The 20,290-nt window shown below is 45.4% G+C and overlaps 1 protein-coding gene across 1 annotated transcript in view; it reads left to right on the plus strand.

Annotated features, from left to right (window-relative positions):
• SVOP (SV2 related protein) overlaps positions 1 to 20,290 on the plus strand; it is a 74,529-nt gene that overhangs the window by 49,976 nt on the left and 4,263 nt on the right. The window contains exons 7-14 of the mRNA XM_004378993.1: positions 155 to 218; positions 5,957 to 6,082; positions 8,044 to 8,172; positions 11,303 to 11,376; positions 12,166 to 12,242; positions 15,375 to 15,482; positions 18,259 to 18,370; positions 19,352 to 19,433. Of these exons, the coding sequence (XP_004379050.1) occupies positions 155 to 218; positions 5,957 to 6,082; positions 8,044 to 8,172; positions 11,303 to 11,376; positions 12,166 to 12,242; positions 15,375 to 15,482; positions 18,259 to 18,370; positions 19,352 to 19,433 (772 nt within the window). The remainder of the gene's footprint in view (positions 1 to 154; positions 219 to 5,956; positions 6,083 to 8,043; positions 8,173 to 11,302; positions 11,377 to 12,165; positions 12,243 to 15,374; positions 15,483 to 18,258; positions 18,371 to 19,351; positions 19,434 to 20,290) is intronic.

Here is a 20,290-nt window from a genome sequence, read left to right on the forward strand (position 1 = left end):
AGGCTTAGGGATCTGCCATCATCCCAGGAAATTCTGATGTAAGTTGTCCATAGATCATACTTGGAGGAATGTTGGTCTAGAAATTCAGAAAATGGTAGCAAACTTCCCATCCAGTCCTGCCCTTAACGCCCTTTCTATCTCTTTGCTTCCCCAGGGTGACGCTGTATGCTGAGTTCCTTCCCATGAAAGCCAGAGCAAAATGCATTTTGCTGATTGAGGTAAGAAGGAGGGGCCTGGGTCTCTAGAGAACGCTGAGTCTCTGACGGGAGAGTCTCAAGTGTAAGGAGGTTCTCAGGGAGAAGGAAAAAGGAGTTAAAAATATAACAGAGTCAGTGTGCAAAGACTTCAGTCGATCAGATATATCGATGCAGACATGGCTGTTTTACGATATGAACAAATGCCTCAATTGACAAAGAAATTCATTCTCCTGGCAGTCCATGGTATATTCAATATTCTTCACCAACACCATAATTCATTTAAAAAATGGTGGCAGATGGGTGGTATGTTTCTCTTGAACTGAAAATGACTTTTATCTGAGACTTGGTGTTGACTGGTGCAGCTGAGTGGACCAAATTCCTGCCTGTGCCCACATTATCGCTCTCCACCCCTGTTCCTACCCAGACTGGTCTGTGTCTGTGTGCAACCTCCATTCCTGGCCACCTCTGTGGCCTGTGTGGTTGTTAGCTGCCATCAGCCATGGACGCATGGCAACCCCATGTGCAACACAGCAAAATGCTGCCCAATCCTGCACCATCCCCATGATCAGCTGGGGATTGGACCGCTGTGATCCATAGGGTTTTCATTGGCTGATTTTTCAGAAGTAGATTGCCAGGTCTTTCTTCCTAGTCCATCTTAGTGTGGAAGCTCCACTTAAACTTGTTCAGCATCATAGTAACACACAAGCCTCCACTGACAGACAGGTGACAGCTGTGCATGAGATGCATTGGTTGGGAATTGAACCTGGATTTCCCACTCAACCACCACACCCCCCGTGGCCTACGTTGTTGCTGTTAAGTGCCATCGAGTCAGTTCTGACTCATAGCAACCCTATATGCACAACAGAATGAAACACTGCCCAATCCTGAGCCATCCTCACAATCGTTGCTATGTTTTGAGCCCATTATTGCAGCCACTCTGTCAATCCATCTCGTTGAGGGGCTTTCTCTTTTTCACTGACTCTCTACTTTTACCAAGAATGATACCCTTCTCTAGGGACTGGTCCCTCCTGATAACATGTCCAAAGTACGTGAGATGAAGTGTTGCCATCCTTGCTTCTAAGAAGCATTCTGGTTGTGCTTCTTCCAAGACAGAATTGTTCATTCTTCTGGCAGTCCATGGTATATTCAATATTCTTCGCCAACACCATAATTCAAAGACTTCAATTCTTCTTTGGTCTTCTTTATTCATTGTCCAGCTTTCACATGCATAGGAGGCAATTGAAAATACCATGGCTTGGATCAGCGCACCTTAGTCCTCAAAGTGACGTCTTTGCTTTTTAATACCTTAAAGAGATCTTTTGCAGCAGATTTGCCTGGTGCAATACATCATTTGATTTCTTGACTGCTGCTTCCATGGGCATTGATTGTGGATGCAAGTAAAATGAAATCCTTGACAACTTCAATCTTTTGTCTGTTTATCATGAGGTTGCTTACTGGTCCAGTTGTGAGAATTTTTGTTGTCTTTATGTTTGAGGTATAATCCATACTGAAGGCTGTGGTCTTTGATCTTCCTCAGTAAGTGCTTCAAATCCTCTTCACTTTCATCAAGCAAGGTTGTGTCATCTGCATATTGGAGGTTGTGAGTCTTCCTCCAATCCTGATGCTGCGTTCTTCTTCATATATCCCAGCTTCTTGGATTATTTGCTCAGCATACAGATTGAAAAAATATAGTGAAATGATACAACCCTGATGCACGTCTTCCCTGATTTCAAACCACGCGGTATCCCTTTGTTCTGTTTGAACAACTGCCTCTTGGTCTATGTACAGGCTCCTCATGAGCACAATTAAGTGTTCTGGAATTCTTTGCAATGTTATCCATAATTTGTTATGATCCATACAGTCAAATGCTTTTGCATAGTCAATACAACACAGGTAAACATCTTTCTGGTATTCTCTGCTTTTAGCCAAGACCCACCTGACATCAGCAATGATATCCCTTGTTCCACGTCCTCTTCTGAATCCGGCTTGACTTTCTGACAGTTCCCTATCAATGTACTGCTGCCACAGTTTTTTTCTCCACTCAGATGAAGAGATTTATTTGTCAGTCTCTAATACTCCTAATTATTCTTGCCATTCCAACACCTTTGGTATACATTTCCTGAAGTAGGAAAAATGAAATTTTCAGGGTCACCACGAATGGGATTTTATAGACATCGAAGATTACCAGCTTACCTAATTCCTTAAATGCTCCTCCCTTAAACAAAAAGCAAAATAAAAATTGCTGGAAGAAATGGAAAGCCTCAGGCTCTAAATGACAGCCTCACAGGCTACAGAAAAAGGCATGTGCAGAACAAGGTAATCTGTAGTACTAATAAAGAAAGGCCTCCCAAGGGACAGAGACATCAAAAGGCAGCTTTCAAGCAAACATCTTAGAACTAAACAACTTAAACTTCATAGGACTTTTTTTGGCTTGTAGACATACGATGTATGAATTGTTTCCTTTGATGAGGGCTAATGACCCAAGAAGCAAATTTATTAGCAAAATGGAAGTCTGCAGTTAAAATTCTCCCTTACTAACTCCTGAACCACAATGATTTTTTCCAGTGGAAAAAGAATGGGTTTTGGAATCAGCCAGACCTGAGTCTGAATCTTGACTCTACCTCTCAATTCCCAGATGACTTTGGGCAAAATACTTAACCTCTATTTAACCTTACTTCTCTCACCTGTAAGAGAGAAATAAGACACCTCGAAGGTTTATTGTGTAGATTAACTGATACAATGTACACAGAGGGCACTCAACAAATGTTAGTTCCCTTATCTACTGCTCTGTGACCCAGATCTGCTCACACCTCATTAAACAGCAATATTTTCACTAACGAATCTAGTATGTTGTTATTCTCCCAGAAGGAGCAGTTTGGTTGGAGTCACACACAAAAATCTCAACAGGCCAAATGAACCTCTGGCTTAAGCTGAAGAAATATTTAAGACTATAATTGTGCCTTTTGGAGACTGTCCCAACAGCAAACAGGTGGCTTTAGTCTCCTCTATCAAGCACTGGTCTCTTTCAAGAGAACTAAATAGAATCTTAACCACACCCACCCCGTTCTTAAACCTCCAGTCTTTAAAAGGCTGAGTTCTACACTCAGTTCACATACTGCTCTCGCTCACACTGAGCCATGTCATACAGAGAATTCTATGCGGCTGCTGACGCCTGAGACAGCTCAGTCTCTGGCCCATAACTGTAACCCTTTCCAACCCTGGGGACTACAGCTGCAGTGTGGCACACGGGGCTCCTGGCCCTTCCATAATAGGTGGAAGTGGTGGCAACAGAAGCAGCCATAGCAGCTGAGGCGGCGGCAGCGCCTGCGTCCGGCAATAGGTGTCTGTCGTAGGGATCAACAGAAGTGGAGTTGAGGTGACTGGTCACAGCTGTGTTCTGGACTTCAGGCAGATGGGACATGGTCTGCTCTGCATAGTGGTACCCGGAGGCTGTGCAACCATTTTTGAATGATCTTCAGCAAAATTTTACTTGCGTGTGATATAATGATATTGTTCGATAATTTCCACATTCTGTTGGATCGCCTTTCTTTGGAATGGGCACAAACATGGATCTCTTCCAGTTGGTTGGCCAGGTAGCTGTCTTCCAAATTTCTTGACATAGACGAGTGAGCGCTTCCAGCGCTGCATCTGTTTGTTGAATCATCTCAATCGGTATTCCGTCAATTCCTGGAGCCTTGTTTTTCGCCAATGCCTTCAGTGCAGCTTGGACTTCTTCCTTCAATACTGTTGATTTGTAATCATATGCTACCTCCTGAAATGGTTGAATGTCAACCAATTCTTTTTGGTACAGTAACTCTGTGTATTCCTTCCATTTTCTTTTGATGCCTCCTGCGTCGTTCAATATCGCTGCCTATAGTCCTACCTTAAAACACTCTTGGTCCAACCAGTCCTGCTCAAGCCCTCCTTCTGCCAGGACCATGGGACCCATTTTCCAGGCATGATCTGAAAGATCTCGGGGCAAATATGTAGCTGCCCAACGGCCCCTCCCCCATGCAGTGGCAGAATGGTTTATTTACTCTGGCTAGTTTATTTACTGCTCGGCAAACTAGAGGGTCAGCAAAACAGAGTGAGACCCTCAGCGAGATATACTGACACAGTAGCTGTAACAAGGGGCTCAAACATAGCCATGAGTGTGAAGATGGCACAGGAGTGGGCAGTGTTTTCTTCTGTTAAACATGGAGTCACTATGAGTCAGAAACAACTTGACGGCACCTAATAACAACAACAGACACTGATGTCCACAGTGACAATCGCTGTGACCACACTGAGAATACTGATCACATTAACCCTACAGGCCAAGTTAACCACCCTGACTTTATCCACCCCTGAGCCGATTAGGGCTCATAGTCAGCTGGTCTACACTAGGATGAACGAATCAGTTGTTTTAAATGTTGAAATGCGTTATTGCCAGCAGATCATAAGCCCTGACTGCCCTTGTTGCCTGACACCATGTCCCTCTTAGGATCCCCTAGAATTCCTCATTATCCAGCAACAAAAGAGTTCACTCTTGGCACCGTGAGGGTGGTGTGGAGGTGACTCCAAGATGCCTACTCTATGGCTGGCCTCCATCATTCTGATGGGTCAGTGCCCTTGCTGTACCAGTTGGTAGACATTTCGACTATCACCCCCCTGGTTGTCAGCAACAGAAACAGACTGTGGTTATTTTAATCAGAAGGGGATTTAGGGAGGTTGATTTAATCAAAAGGGGATTTGGGATCCTCCAGAACTGATGAGGAAGGTTTAATAAAGGGACTATTTATAAAGTCCCTTCAGGGGTGTTACCACCCTAGGCCTAAAGGGGCCAAAAAAAAAAAAAAAAAGCCAGTTCCTGTTGAGTCGATTCTGACTCATGGTGATCCCATGTGTGTCAGAGTAGAACTATGATCCATAGGGTTTTCAATGGCCGATTTTTCAGAAGGAGATTGCCAGGGTTTTCTTCCAAGGCACCTCTGGGTCGGCTCGAACATCCAACATTTCAGTTATTAGCTGAGCACATTAACTGTTTGCACCAGCCAGGGACTCCAAAGGGGCAAAAGGAGGGAGCAATTGCAGCCCAAGAGAGAGTTGTATGGTAAAGGCCACCTGACCGGAGCTATGACTTTCAGCTGAGGGCTGCAGCCAGCCCATGACCACCCTGCAGGGAGGAAACCAGAGGAATAAATGCCCCAACCTCTCCCTCCTCCCTCCCTCCCTCCCATCTTCTGTAGGGCTCCCCATTGGCTAGACCTATTGGGAAGCCAGAGGACAGGGAGCCTATTGATGCCATCCAAACAGATAGCAAGGTGGAAAAGCGTGGCGAGTGACTCCAGAGAGGCAAACGGACATTTTCACCTCCCCAGGGAAGAGGCAATTCTGATAAAGAATACTGGGCACTGTTGGGTGAAGGAGATGGATGTCAGCAGACAAAAACCCATGTTTTGTCACTACCATGTGGGCCTCATACAGTATTGATCATATTAATCTCCTTAAGCAGAGCTGCTACATTGTACAACTCCAGGGGGCACCACACAAATACTATACAGTGTGAGTGGTACCCTCAGGAGATGGGCAACATGGCGGCCTTAGTCTAACCATATGGACCACAGGAAAACTGGTTGCCATTCTAACCTTGCTGATCCTAATGACCCAATGGGTGAGCATTCAGATGCCCTTGTTTTCAATGATCCTGTAAGTGTGTAACTGTGTTCACATGTGTTGACCATGCTGCCCTGCCACTGATCCTGATTCTCCCATGCCAGGTCTTCTGGGCCATTGGGACGGTGTTCGAAGTGATCCTGGCTATATTCGTGATGCCCACCCTGGGCTGGCGTTGGCTACTCATCCTCTCGGCTGTTCCTCTCTTCCTCTTTGCCATCCTGTGTTTTGTAGGTATCTTTTAAGAGATCTCAGCCTTCATGACCTGGCCCTCTGCTGTTTACTATCTCTTGGTACCACCAACATTCTTGCTTCCCCTTTCACAGTATGGAAGGGGTGAAGGAGGGCACCAAAGCCATCTTTGAAGATTCTTTTTTAAAGTTAGGAGATGAGACAAGGGAATGGGGCCTGGAGTAGGCCCAGTATTGGCTATTGTATTTCCTCCAGGCTGATACTGCTGGGATATTCTCTGAGATAGTTGGGGGTGGGGGATGCCTTGGCCCCTACCTCTGCATGCTCTACACTTCAGGTGATTGTATTTGATTGGTTGGAACTCTTATGTTGTAAGTGACAGAACTGGCTTGAGCAAAAGAAAGGGATAGTCCTATTAGAGAAAGTTAAATATCTGGCTTCAGGTATGGCTGGTTCCAGGAGGTCAAATGATCTCTCCATCTCAGGTCTGCACAAAGCGCACCCCCTAACAATATCACCTCACACACTTACCATTTCATGTGTACACCACACACATGAAACACTTTGTAGCCACTATGGCTCCAAAATAAGCCTGTAAGTGGGTGGGTCTCCTCTGTGGTAAAGACTATGAATAATTCCTGGTAATGAAAATGAGTATGATAATTGCTGATCCTAACTATGTAGCAGGCTCTATGCTAGACTCTTTACATGAATTATCATATGTATTCCTCCTAATCACCATATGAGGAAGGACTATGATTAACCCTACATTAGCTAGGATGACACCAGCTGCTGTAACAAATAAAGCCCATAAATTCAGTAACTTAACATAATAGGAGTTTATTTCTCACTCACATAATAGTCCAAATGGGTGTTGTTGGTTGGCAGGTGTGATTCTGGGCCCAGGTTCCTTCCAGCTTGTGACTCTGCCATCCTCTAGGTCTTTGGAGTCTTCCACATGCAGACAACAGACTGGGGAAGCCAAGAATATTCTGCTCATATGCCATTGATGAGAACAAATCTCATGGCCTCACCTACCTGCAAGGGGGACTGGGAAATGTAGACTACGGAAGGGGAAGCAAGAACTTTAGTGGACATTCACAGCCTATGCTACATCCCTGTTTTACTGATGAGGCAATGGAGGCCCAGAGAGATGGACTGACTTGCCCAAGGGCACACAGCAAATAAGAGCCAGAAGTATAATTTGAACCAGATCTTCCAACTCCGGGTCTTGTGCTCCCTCTACTTTCCACTAAGCCTACTGTTTAACAGATTGCTGTTGTTTCGTTTTTACAGAAATGTATTTTTCTGGTCTCTTGGGGTTGGGGCTCCATTAGGCCTGTTTTCTTGGGCTGAGTTTGCAAGATGATGCAAGATGTACAGGTGGGGTATAGTTTCCTGAGAGATGAGGGTGAGATTTCTGATGAACGTGGGAGTGGCGTTCTTAATTTAATTCCACCCTTCCTGGGACTCTGAAAGTGGCTCCAAGTAATAGTAATAGTAACAGTGACAACAATATCAGCTACCATCTAACCCATGCCAGATACTGTGCTAAACATTTTGCCTGGATTAGCTCATTTAATCCTCTCAGCAACCCTAAGAAGTAATATCTATTATTATCCCCATTTTATGGTTGGGGAAATGGAGGCACAGAGAGGTCAAGGTCACAGCGAAAAAAAAAAAGACAACCCATTACTGTTAAGTCAATTCCAACTCACAATGGCCGTATAGGACAGAGTAGAACTTCCCCGTAGGGTTTCCAAGGAGTGGCTGGCGGATTCAAACTGCCAACCTTTTGGTCAGCAGCTGAGCTCTTAACCACTGCGCTACCAAGGTCACACAACTGATATAACAGATGGTAGAGCCAGGATTCGAAGCCAGGCCTCTGGCTCCAGAGCCCCCAGTCTTCTTGACTCCACACACAGACGAGAGTTTGTGGCTGGGAGTCTGTGTTCTGTTCAGCCCTCACTGGACACCCCTGGGTCTCCTGTCCCCGCAGTGGCTGCCAGAGAGTGCAAGGTACGACGTACTGTCCGGGAACCAGGAAAAGGCCATCACGACTTTGAAGAGGATAGCAACAGAAAACGGAGCCCCCATGCCACTGGGGAAGCTCATCATATCCAGACAGGTACTGATTTGGGCATGCGCATCTGTGCGTGCGGATAAGTGTGCACACACAGTGTGGGGCCTGTGTGTCAATGTGTGTCAGGTGAGCACAAGTACACAGGGTAGGGTATGCATGTCTGTGAGCACACACGAGTGAGCATGTGCCCATGAGGTGGGGCATGTGCATCTGTGAACACGTAAGTGGTGAGCATGTATACATGGCGCGGGGTGTGTGTGTCTGTGAGCATACACCTGTTACGTGTGTATACATGGGATGGGGTGTGCATGCTTGTGAGCACACAAGTGGGTGAGCATGTGCACATGGAGTGGGGCATACGTGTCTGTGAGCACATGTATGGCCGAGTGTATATACATGAGATGGGGTGTGCACATCTGTGAGCACATGTAAGTGTGTGCACATGGGGTGGGGCATGTGTGTCTGTGCGCGTGTAGGTGTGTGTGTACACGGGATGGGTGGGGACCAGTTGGCCAGGACCTGCATGAGGAATTTGGACACCCCAATCTGTGTGTGGTCACTGCCAAGTGCTAAAAGCCCTAGCGGGAGAGTCTAGCCCATGGTTAGAGAAATGTCATGTCCCCTAATCAATCCTGGAGCTACTCCCGCTAGCACGGGCTGCTTTGGCTTCACCTTTCAGCGCCGGCACTGTCCAGGAATGTCTGAATGGCATACGTGACTGATCGGCCAAGGCTGTGCAATAAGACTACGCTAAAAGCCCCACGAGAGGTTCTGATCCGGGGGGCCAATCTGCGCGCCGTGTCTCCCTTAATGGATGGGGCACTTTTCCCCTTGCAACACAATCAGGGGATCCATCATTGTGAAAACGTGTGCGTATGTATATGTGTGTGCATAAGAGCGTACGTGTGTGTGCATGTTGGGAGAAGGGGTACAGATCACTGCCCTCAGTGATCACCCAAGTGGATTGGAGAACCATGACAGACACCCTTAAGCAGACAACAGACCTTAAAAGGAACTTATGTTTTAAAAATAAAGCTATATATCTCATTGTCTCCATGTTACGCAAAAAGAGCTGCACAGATTTTCACCAGACCAGCAAAGGCTGTTTGGCATGGTCTGACCATGTAGAGGCCACAAGACGTAGCCCAAATACACTTGAGGGACGGCAGGGGCAGGGCAGGGGGCCATCGCAAAGATCTGGGGGTGCAGGAGAGATCTGTTCCTGAAGAAGATGTGCTAGATGGAAAAAGCTCACAGTGGTTTCAAAAGTGCATCCCAGAGCTGCCAGGGTGGATGCTGCAATTGCAGGCATCACTTTGGGATGGAGCTGCTGCCCCGGGGCATCTCTGGGTGTTCCAGGGTACCTGGCAGTGGGATTCCATTTATTTGATAGTGGGTTATGATCGCCCCATGGCAGCAGGGAAGGCCAGTGAGGGCAGCCAGGGGCACCGAGACCCACAGAGGGGGAGAGCTCACTTCTCTTAGGATGGTCTGGGAAGGCACCAAGCAGGTGGTGAATCCTGAGACAAGCAAAAAGAGGAGAGAAGAGCTTTCCAGAAGTAGACCAATTCTCCAAAAGCCAGTTTCCCTGACTTAATGTGCCGAATGTATCAATTTACCAACAATGTGTTTTAAGGAATATTCTTTTGGAATATATTCAGCAAATATGAACATATTTTTTCTATGTATATATTGAAGTCCTGGAGTGCTGCAAATGATTAACATGCTCAGCTGCTAACCCAAAGGTGGGAGGTTCGAGTCCACCCAGAAGTACCTCAGAAGAAAAGCCTGGGGATCTACTTCTGAAAAATCAGCCACCGAAAACCCTATGGAGCACAGTTATACTCTGACAAACATGGGGCCGTCATGAATTGGAGTCAACTGGAAGGCAATTGGCTTATATATATATTAATACATCTAATCATCAATACATTCTTTCTATAAATATATTAATGAATCGATTTGTAAATATATTCAATAAATAAGACATTCTCAAATATATTCCATAAGCATATTTAATGAACACTGTCTTCTTTTCAATAATATATTACAAAAACACTTTTATTCATGAAGACAATTCATAGTCTTCATATTCTACCTATTCATATTCAAGGTAGTCTAAACCACCTTAAGACCTGTAATTTTTTTCACCTTTAAAACCAAAAACCAAACCCATTGTCGTGGAGTCGATTCCGACTCATAGTGACCTTATAGGACAGAGTAGGACTGCCTTATAGGGTTTCCAAGACTGTAATCTTTATGGAAGCAGACAGCCTCATCTTTCTCCTGTGGGGTAGCTGGTAGGTTGGAATCGCTGACCTTTTGGTTAGCAGCCGAGTGCTTAACCACTGCACAACTAGGGCTCCCTTTGTGTTTAAATAAGGGATCATTTGTCAAAATGCTGCTAAGAAAAATATGTTCCTTAAATATATCTAAGAAGATATTCATATTTACTAAATATATTTTCAAAAGAACAATGTAAAGCAAAAGATACGGTAAGTAAGCTGTTGTTAGGTGCCATTGAGTCAATTCCAACCCATGTGACAGAATTGAGCTGCCCCATAGGGTTTTCTAGACTGTAATCTTTACAGAAGTGGGTCTCCAGACCTTTCCGCCGTGGAGTCACTGGGTGGGTTTGAACCACCAAGCTTTAGGTTAGCATAGCAGCTGAGTGCTTGACTGCTGCACCCCCGGGGCTTGTTTTGTGAACAAATACGTTAGTTACTTAGTTAATCGGTCTTTTGGCAAATTGGTGAATTGATTTTCAGCACATTAATTATCATCACCTTGACCTAAAGCCAGTTTTATGTGTGTGTGTGTGTGTCTGTGTGTGTGTGTGTGTGTGTGTGTGTGTGTGTCTGTGTGAAACGGTTGCACTTTCCTGGACTGTCCCCCGAGTCTGAAGCCGGTGGGTCGGGGGGAGGGTTCAGGTTTGAGGAGTCTGCTTCCCAGCTCCAGGTGTAGAGCAGCGGGCGAGCTTGGGTCCATCCTTTGAGAGTCAGGCTCCTCAGCTGCACTGCTGTGGAAGTGAGTCCTGGGTCCCAGCGCCCCACGTGTCCCACCCACAAGAAACCTCCCCCTCGGCAGCGGGTGCTCCCAATCTCAGGCCACCAGCTGGCTGCCCCTCGCTCCTGCAGGTGAAAATAGTAAATGGCATGTCTTTGTCTTGAAACAGGAAGACCGAGGCAAAATAAGGGACCTGTTCACGCCGCAGTTTAGATGGACAACTTTGTTGCTGTGGTTTATATGGTAAGAGCTGTTGGTTGATCATTTTACCCCCTTCCACAGTGCCCCCGTTTGGGGTTTTAATGTGAAACACAGAGACCACGTGGATCTTTTATAAATAGTGTGGATTTGCAAAAACATTCGTTTGGGCATCACTTTCTGATTTCTGCCTTATCCACTTATCCCCTGTGCTATTACTTAAAAAATCTGTCTTTAATCTGACTCACATTTTACGCAGATAAATGTATTTTTAAAGCAAACTTTGTATCAGTATTTTAAAGGAAAAACCTAAATCGCACATTACAAATAGGAGATGCCCTTACAGATGTTGTTGTGTGCCATGGAGTCTGATCTCAACTCATACTGACCCTATAGGATAGAGAATTGCCCCATAGGTTTCCCAAGGCTGTCATCTTTACGGGAAGGAGCCCTAGTAGAAGTGGTTAAAGCTCTCACTTGCTAACTGAAAGGTTGGAGGTTCAAACCCACCTGAGGCTCCTAAGGAGAAAAATGTGGCAGTCTACTTCTGTAAAGATTTACAACTTTGGAAACTCTATGGGGCAGTTCTATTCTGTCCTATAGGGTCTCTATGAGTCGGAATCGACTCGATGGCACACAACAGCAGCGACAAACAGGCTTCATACCTGCTGTCTTCCTACTCAATTCAAGAGCCCCAGTAAGGCCCCCATAGGCCCAGTGTGACCCAGGGCCAAAGACTGGTACACAGAAGTCCCTCCTGAGGGGATGGGGAAAAGGGGATTTGCGTTTCTATGTTCATTCTTTTCCTTACCTTTCTTGCTTACTTCCTGGCAGGTTTTCCAATGCGTTTTCTTACTATGGATTAGTTTTACTCACCACAGAAATTTTTCAAGCAGGAGACATTTGCAGCAGTGAGTATGGCAACCCTGTTTACCAGCTAACCACATCACCACCAGATGCTGTTTGCATTTCCACTAGGACAGGAATAATTTGCTTTACTATCAGAATTCTTTGATTTGCAGAGTTGTAAAATAGCTCAAAGGAGCCCTGGTGGTGCAGCGGTTAAGCACTTGGCTTCTAAGAGAAAAGTTGGTGGCTCAAATTCACCCAGCGGCTCCTTGGGAGAAAGGCCTGGTGATCTGCTCCCGTAAAGATTACAGCCTAGAAAACCCTATGGGGCAGTTCTACTCTATCACATGGGGTCACTGTGAGTTGACAATTGACTTGATGGCACCTAGCAACAACAAAATAGCTCAAAGACAATGACAGGCAGAGATAACCCAGAAGGATGCACTGTGTGGTTAGGAATGTCCCACAGGGTTTTCTAGGCTGTAATCTTTAGGGAAGCAGATCACTAGATCCTTTTCTCATGGAGACACTGGGTAGGTTCAAATCACCAGCCTTTAGGTTAGCAGCCAAGTACTTAACCGTTGCGCCACCAGGGCTTCTTCAACGGTGCACTAGGCAGGACTTTTTTTATTTTTTTCAGTTCTAGCTGAAGAACTCTATTAGCATTTCTCGTAGGGCAGGTCTAGTCATTGCAAACTCCCTCAGCTTTTGTTTATCTGGGAGTGACTTAATTTTGCCCTCCTTCTAGAAAGAGTTTTGCCAGATATAGAATTCTTGGTGAAGAGTTGTTTTCTTTTAGTACTTTAAATAGGTACCTGACTTAGGTTTTAAGAGCACCCCTCTGGCTGCACTGTTGGAAATGGACTACGCCAGGAGTGGGGTGCAAGTAGGTAGACGCAGGTAGGCTAGTTAGGGGGCTATTACAGTAATCCAGGTAAGAGATGAGGATGGCTCAGACCAGGATGGCAGCAGTGGAAGCGCTGAAAAGCAGCCAATCCTATTCTAATAGATTTTTGAAGGCTGAGCCAATAGGATTTGTTGATGGATTGAATATGGGTTATAATAAAGAGCAGAGTCAAGGATAACTTCCGGGATTTTTACCTGAACAACTGGAAGCGTGGAGATGCCACCATCGGAGATGGAGAAGCTGTGGGAGGCACAGGTTTGGGGGGCACTCATCCTCTCTATGTCTCATCTGTTAAATGACTGACTTAGGTGTTACCCCTCTATCTTTTTGGAGACCAGCCCAGCGTTTTGGGGGGTAAAGGAAGGGCTGGAATACAGCAATGTAGAATTCATCCTTCACTATGAATTCATCCTGGATCAGGTGTAAGACTCTTATTGCCATCACCTCTTTGACTACCGGGTTCCACTCTGATTCACTTTCAATAAAGGGTGAGGGGTGACAGAGATGGACAGTAATGAGCGTGCATTAGTTATCTGTTGTTGTATAACACTATTACTACAAACTGTTGAAACAAAAATAATATTAAGCCAATAACAGAAATTGATGGAAGTTTATTTAATATACAATTTTCAAGTCAGGGCAACATTTTCGACTAGGAAGTCAAAAATGTTCCAAAGAGGAAAAATCTTTTACAGATTCTTATGCTCTCACTTATCACTAGTAATTATACATTGCCACGGAAACAGGGCCAGAATAGAGTTGATAAAACAATTTGTGGTCATACAGGATTTCATACAGCATTTTCTTGAGGAGCAATTAAAGTGATCACTGATTGACCTTAAATCATAGCTTCTAGTCTGACCTTTGGAAATGCTGTTTGTAGAAACGGACTGTAATAGATAATTACTTAAAGATGACTTTTAAGAAACCAGTTTTCTCAAGGTAATGTTCAAAGATCATCTCATGGCAGTAGCTTGGGTGGGTCACCTCAACCTCTACAAAATCCAGAAACCTGGTTTCCATGAGAATTAAAAACTCCATTCCTCAAAATGTAGCTTAACACAACACATATTTATTGTCTCATAGTTTCTATGGGTCAGGAGTCTTGAGCACAGCTTAGTTGAGTCCTCTTCTAGGCTACAGTCAAGGCGTCAGCCAGGGCTGGGTTCTCATTTAGAGGCTCGACTAGGGAAGAATCCCTTGTGATTTCTCATGGTTGTAGGACTGAGAACCCTCGGTTCCTTGTCATGTGGGTCACCAGCGTGGCCATTTGCCTCTTCACAGTCATCAAGGAGACAGTGGGACATAGTCCTAGCAAGATGGGCATTACAATCTTATGTAACAGGATCGTATGCATTAATCACATACTCACCATCATCTTTGCTGTATCTTATTGGCTAGAAGCAAATCCCAGTCACAGGTCCCACCCACAACCAAGGGCTGGGGATCACACAAGGGCATGAACACCAGGAGGCAGATGTGTTAGTTTCCTAGTGCTGCTGTAACAAAAATACCACAAGTTGGTGGCTTTCAAGAACAGGAGTTTATTGTCTTGCAGTCTTGGAGGCTGGAAGTCCAAATTCAGGGTGTCAGCAGGGATAGGCTCTCTTTCTCTCTCTGTCATCTGTCCAAGAAAATCCTTGTCTCTTTCAGCTTTTGTTGCCTCAGACATTTCTTGATGTTCCTTGACTTGTAGATGACCCTCATGTGATGTCTTCCCCCTGTGCATCTGTATGTCTGTGTCTATACTCCCCTTATAAAACACCACTCAGATGTGATTAGGTTTAGGACTCACCTTACTCTACTCTGGTTTGAGCTCATCAGCACAACAAAAGAAAAACCTTATTTCCAGACAGGGTCACATTCACAGGTACAGGGGTTAGGAGTTCAACATATCTCTTTGGGGGATACAATTCAACCCATAATAGGAGGGATCATGGAGGCCCCCCTAGAGTCTGTCTGCCAAAAAAGCACCTGGTATGTGCCAATTCTGGGCTAAGCACATTCACATGCACAGTCTATTTTCATTCTCTCAACTACCCTGCACAGTGGTTTCCTTAGGCCCAGTTTTATAAGGAAACTGAGGCTCAGAGAGATGAAGCTGTAGCACTACTGGTTGGAATTTAAAGCAGTCTGTCTGACTCTGAACCTGGGCTCTTTCCACACCTAGAGATGGAAACCCCAGCTATCTCATACCCAGAGAAGAAGGTATGAGGAGCAGGAAAGTGTGACTCCAAGCCTTGTACATAGCTCTTTCTCTCTCTCTGCCCATCACTCCACCCCCTAGTCTCCAACCAGAAGAAGACAGTAGAGGCCAAATGCAGCCTGGCCTGTGAGTACCTGAGTGAGGATGATTATATGGACCTGCTGTGGACCACCCTCTCTGAGTTCCCAGGTAAAGGACCTGTGCGAGGTGGGTCTGGGGCAGGGAAGCCTGAGAATGTGGAGCTGCTGGGCTGGTGGCTCAGTCTGGTGCTGCTTGGAAATAAACCCCATTTCTAGGGAAGCAAGGGATTTTTTTTTTTTGCTTAAACTTTAGCTACAAGTTTTCAAGAACTGTGAAGGGGGCTGAGATTCTACCCCACTTGAAGACTATTAACAAATTTACTCACCCAGTTGCAAGCATGCTGGCAGAAGACATGAGACACCTGGGTCAGGGACTAAAGACATTATTACTCATGGCACAGCAAGCAGCATGAGTAGCATATTGGTATCAGTTCCCTTGCCCCCAGGTCCCACAGGGGTGAAGCAAAGAGCCCAGGTGGATGCTACAGATGCAATGGATTTGCAACACAGCTGAGGAACTCCAAGCTTAGAGAACTCAAATATTTTGTAATAGACTGCCAGAATCCTGCCCAAGCTTTGCCCCACAGGGAGACATCATTCTTTATTATTGGACAGTAAACAAACCTGCCTTTTGCTCCAGAGGCAGACACTAATTCTATCCTCCAAGGCTGTTTGTTATACAAACATCCTTGAAATGAGAGTCTGAACAAAAGGGCAGCTAGTGCTTTGCTCACAAGATGTGCAGAAATACAAGAGACCCATGGAGAATTGCCTCACAAACCAATCACACTGGGAAAGGTCAGTGGGCTGTAGAAAATCCAAACTTGCACATAATGCAAAGGTGAGCTACCTTTTCCTTTAAAAGGAATGATAATAATTATAACAATAATAACATCTAGTATTTATTGAGTGCTTTCCTTATACCAGGCACTGTGCTAATTGCTTTACAGATATGATCTCATTTAATCTTATGAGGTAGTGTAATTATTCCCATTTTACAACTGAAGAAACTGAGGCTCAGAAAGGTAAAATAACTTGCCCAGCAGAACAGAAACTGTACCTCCCAAGTAGACACCTTGCACTTGCATCCTTGTCCCAGAGTCTGTTTCTGGGGAAACTTAACTAAGACACTTAGGGTCCTGCAGCCAGCAGAGCAGAAATAAAAACGGTGATCCCACCCCAGAGTCTTCAATCCTGTACTACACTGTCTATCTTTCTTCTAAAACCCTTTCCCTGTAGCTTAGTGGGTAAGATGAAAGGCTCAGGAGTTAAACTCAGCATTGCCACTCACCAGCTCCATGAGTTTAGGCAATTCACTTTACCTCTCTGAAACTCAGATTCTTCTTTCCTTATTTATTGTGGTTATTGTTTTGCTGTTTTTCTTTGTTCACTGACACATCCATGCCTCTAGAACAATTCCTGGCACATAGTACCCCAAAGACCAAACCAAACCCATTGCCATCGAGTCAATTCCGACTCATAGTGACCCTATAGGACAGAGTAGAACTGCCCCATAGGGCTTCAAAGGAGCAGCTGGTGGATTTGAACTGCTGATCTTTTGATTAGCAGCTGAGCTCTTAACCGCTGTGCCCCACTACTATGCGCTCCGGCACACAGTAGGCACTTCATTCATTGATCGAATAAGTACAGGCAGTCCCTGGGTTACGAACGTCCGACTTACGTGCAACCTGTAGTTATGAAACAATCCCATAAAGCCTATTATATTAAAAATTCGACGTACATACAATGGTTTGTAATAACAAATGGGCACTACCTTGTGGCGTGCATCGAAACATTCTTATTATCATGACTGTACTATTATGTTAAAGATGTTTTAGTGTATCTGTGTTTCTTTAATGTTTTTATGCATAGAAAAATATACTATATACTAAGACAAACATTTGACTGACATTAGATACAAACTGTACCTAACTGTTCAACTTACATACAAATTTGACTTAAAGACAGATTTAAGAATGGAACTCATTCATAATCCAGGGACTGCCTGATTTAAAATGCAACTATTAATAGTGTTTAGCTTGGAGGGTAGTTCTGAAGATTACACAACGTAATAAATGTAAAAGTGCTTAGCCTAAATTTTCATTATGATTAATAATAAGCACTATGCTATCCTACCTCTACTGAGATAGTTATTTTTATTTATTCCCATTTTACATATTAAGAAACTGAGGCTCAGCAAAGGCAAGGAACTAGCCTAAGACCACACAGCAAGTTAGAGGCGAGACGAAACCTTAGAACCCAGTTGTTTCTGATTTCCAGCTCAGGCATCTCACCTGGATTCAGGGAATGCCATTATTCAGACTCCTTGGGTGCCTGTTAGGTTATCCATTGCTGCATAACAAATTAACCCAAAATTTAGTGGCTTAAAGCAATACACATCTGTTATCTCACAGTTTCTGTGGGTCAGAAATCTGGGGGTGGCTTACCTGGGTCCTTTGCTTCAGCATCTCTCACAAGGCTATGTTTGAGGTATTAGCCCAGGGTCCGCGGTCTCATGTGAAGGCTTGATGGGGTGAGATCCACTTCCACACTCACTTACATTCCTTGAGGGCTGTGAGACAGAGGACCGCAGTTCCTCACTGGCTGTTGGCCAGAGGCCGCCCTCAGTTTTTTGCCAAGTGGCCTCCTCCATCAGAGCAAGCACATGAGAAGAGCCAGAGAGACAGCCTACCAGCAAGATGAAGTCACATCTTTTATAACGTTATGTCAGAAGTAGCATTCCATCCGTTTGGCCATATTCTAACCATTAGAAGCGAGCCACTAGGTCCAGTCCTCACTCAAAGGGAGGCATGAAGACCGGGAGGCAGGGTCATCGGGGGCCATGCCAGAAGCTGCCTCCCACAGTGCCTCTGCTCCCCTTCCAGGTGTCCTTGTGACTCTGTGGATTATCGACCGCCTGGGCCGCAAGAAGACCATGGCCCTGTGCTTCGCCATCTTCTTCCTCTGCAGCCTCCTACTGTTTATCTGTGTTGGAAGGTGGGTGGTAAACCAGCTCTCTCTGGTCCCAGTGTTTGTTTCTCAGGCTGTAGTCAGTGGCTGTTTGGGCCTGCGGGCTGGAGATTATACCTCCATGGGGTTACCTGAGGGGTCTCCCCTCTTGCCTACTAGCTACTTGCTAGAACTGAGGCTCATAACTGCCTCACAACTGACCAAAAGATCAGGTTCAGGGTTGAGGGTTCTGATGGGGGTATGGGCGGGAGGGCAATTTGGCCCAGGTCTCACTCGGCCCACATCAAATTTAGACTTTTGACATCATCTCCTAACGAGACCAGGCATATAGCTGTTTAATTTATATGTGTGTGAAAGCATTAATTTGCCCAAAGGAAATATTTAAAATAGACCCTGTTTTGTAATCCTGTTTTGGGATTCTCCATTTTTCCATCCTCAAAATATGGAAGTGGCCCGTGCTTCTCTTGAACTCTGAGGGGCTCCAGACCAAACCTGATCAAGAAGCAGGGGCCCACCTCTTGGCCTGAGGAAGCCTGGGAGATATAGCCTAGATCCTGAAATGTTGGCGTTCTGGGACGCCTACAGGAATAATGGAATGGAGGTTCTGGGATGAGGATTATCCTAAAAGTACTGGACAGAAGTTTGGTTTCCTTAGCTCAGCTGGCATTTGGCTCAATTTCTGCCCGAGAAGTTCCTGTCTGGGTTTTCGATTGTTTCTATCACTTCTCTCCAACCTTACCTCCAATCTGGGTGCCTCAGATGTTTCCATCTCTTAGCCTGGTGCTTTGGAGAATGATTCTGTTATAAAAACAGGCCTTTGGAGATGGCACTGGAATGGATGTGTGCATGTGTGTGCACACACATGCGCTTGTGTGCCTGCACGAGTGTGTGTTGGGGGGTGACCTTTGTCAATTTCTAGGGTGCAAATTCTCTCTGGGCAGATACGTCTTTGCTGAAACAAGTTCACAGACATAATACCTGCTCATCTGCCCTTTTCCTTCTCCCTAGAAATGTGCTCACTATGTTACTCTTCTTCGCAAGAGCATTTATTTCTGGAGGCTTCCAAGCAGCCTATGTTTACACACCTGAGGTAGGAGGGGTGTCTGGGAGCAGGTGGGGCTGGGAGGGCGGGAACTCTCCAGAAACACTCCACCTGGGCTCCTTCGAAAGAAAATTTGTCCTTGGCTCTGAGTGGTGACTGTGAAGCCCTTCATTATTTTAACTTATTTTTTAATCTTTTGCTTCTGCTTATAAAAATGTATGCTCAGTGTAAAAATCCAAATGTTACACGACTGTCTAAAACCAAAAATGAAAGTTTCCCACAACCCCTCCATCCAAGAGACAACTTTCTTAAACAGTTCAGTGTATATTCTTCCAGATTTTTCTGTGCAAATACCAATATATGTCAGTGCATGTATCAGTCCAACTGGGTAACTGGGTAATTCAGAAGAGTTTAATAAAGGGACTAGTGCTGAGGGAAACCAACAAGTGATAGAGCAGTATCCCAGAGCTTGCAGTGGGGTGGGGGTGGCTGGAGTAGCTGTTAACCACCCTAGGCCTGATGGGGTGGGGGGAGGGAGCTGCTCCTGGGTCCCAGGAGAGAGTTGTGTGGAGAGAGTGGCTTCGAGAGAAGCTGACATTTAGTTGAGGGACACAGCAGGCCTGAGGCAACCTGGGAGGGAGGAAGCAGAGGAATAAATACTCCAGCCCCTCTCTCCTCCCGCCTCCCATCTTCCAATGGAGCTTCCCATTGGCTGAACCCAACCAGAACCCAGACAGCCAGAGCAGTTCTACTCTGACACACATGGGGTCGCCATGAGTCAAGTTGACTCAATGGCGACTGATTACGGTTGGAAAATACCCAGTCCCTTCTTACTTTGCATGGGGGAGACTAGTCAAGTGGCCATAACTGAGTGCAAATTTTTGGAGAAGCTGTGTGGACATTTA

Source organism: Trichechus manatus, unplaced genomic scaffold, assembly GCF_000243295.1.
Source record: "Trichechus manatus latirostris isolate Lorelei unplaced genomic scaffold, TriManLat1.0 scaffold00061, whole genome shotgun sequence".
NCBI classification, from domain to species: domain Eukaryota; kingdom Metazoa; phylum Chordata; class Mammalia; order Sirenia; family Trichechidae; genus Trichechus; species Trichechus manatus.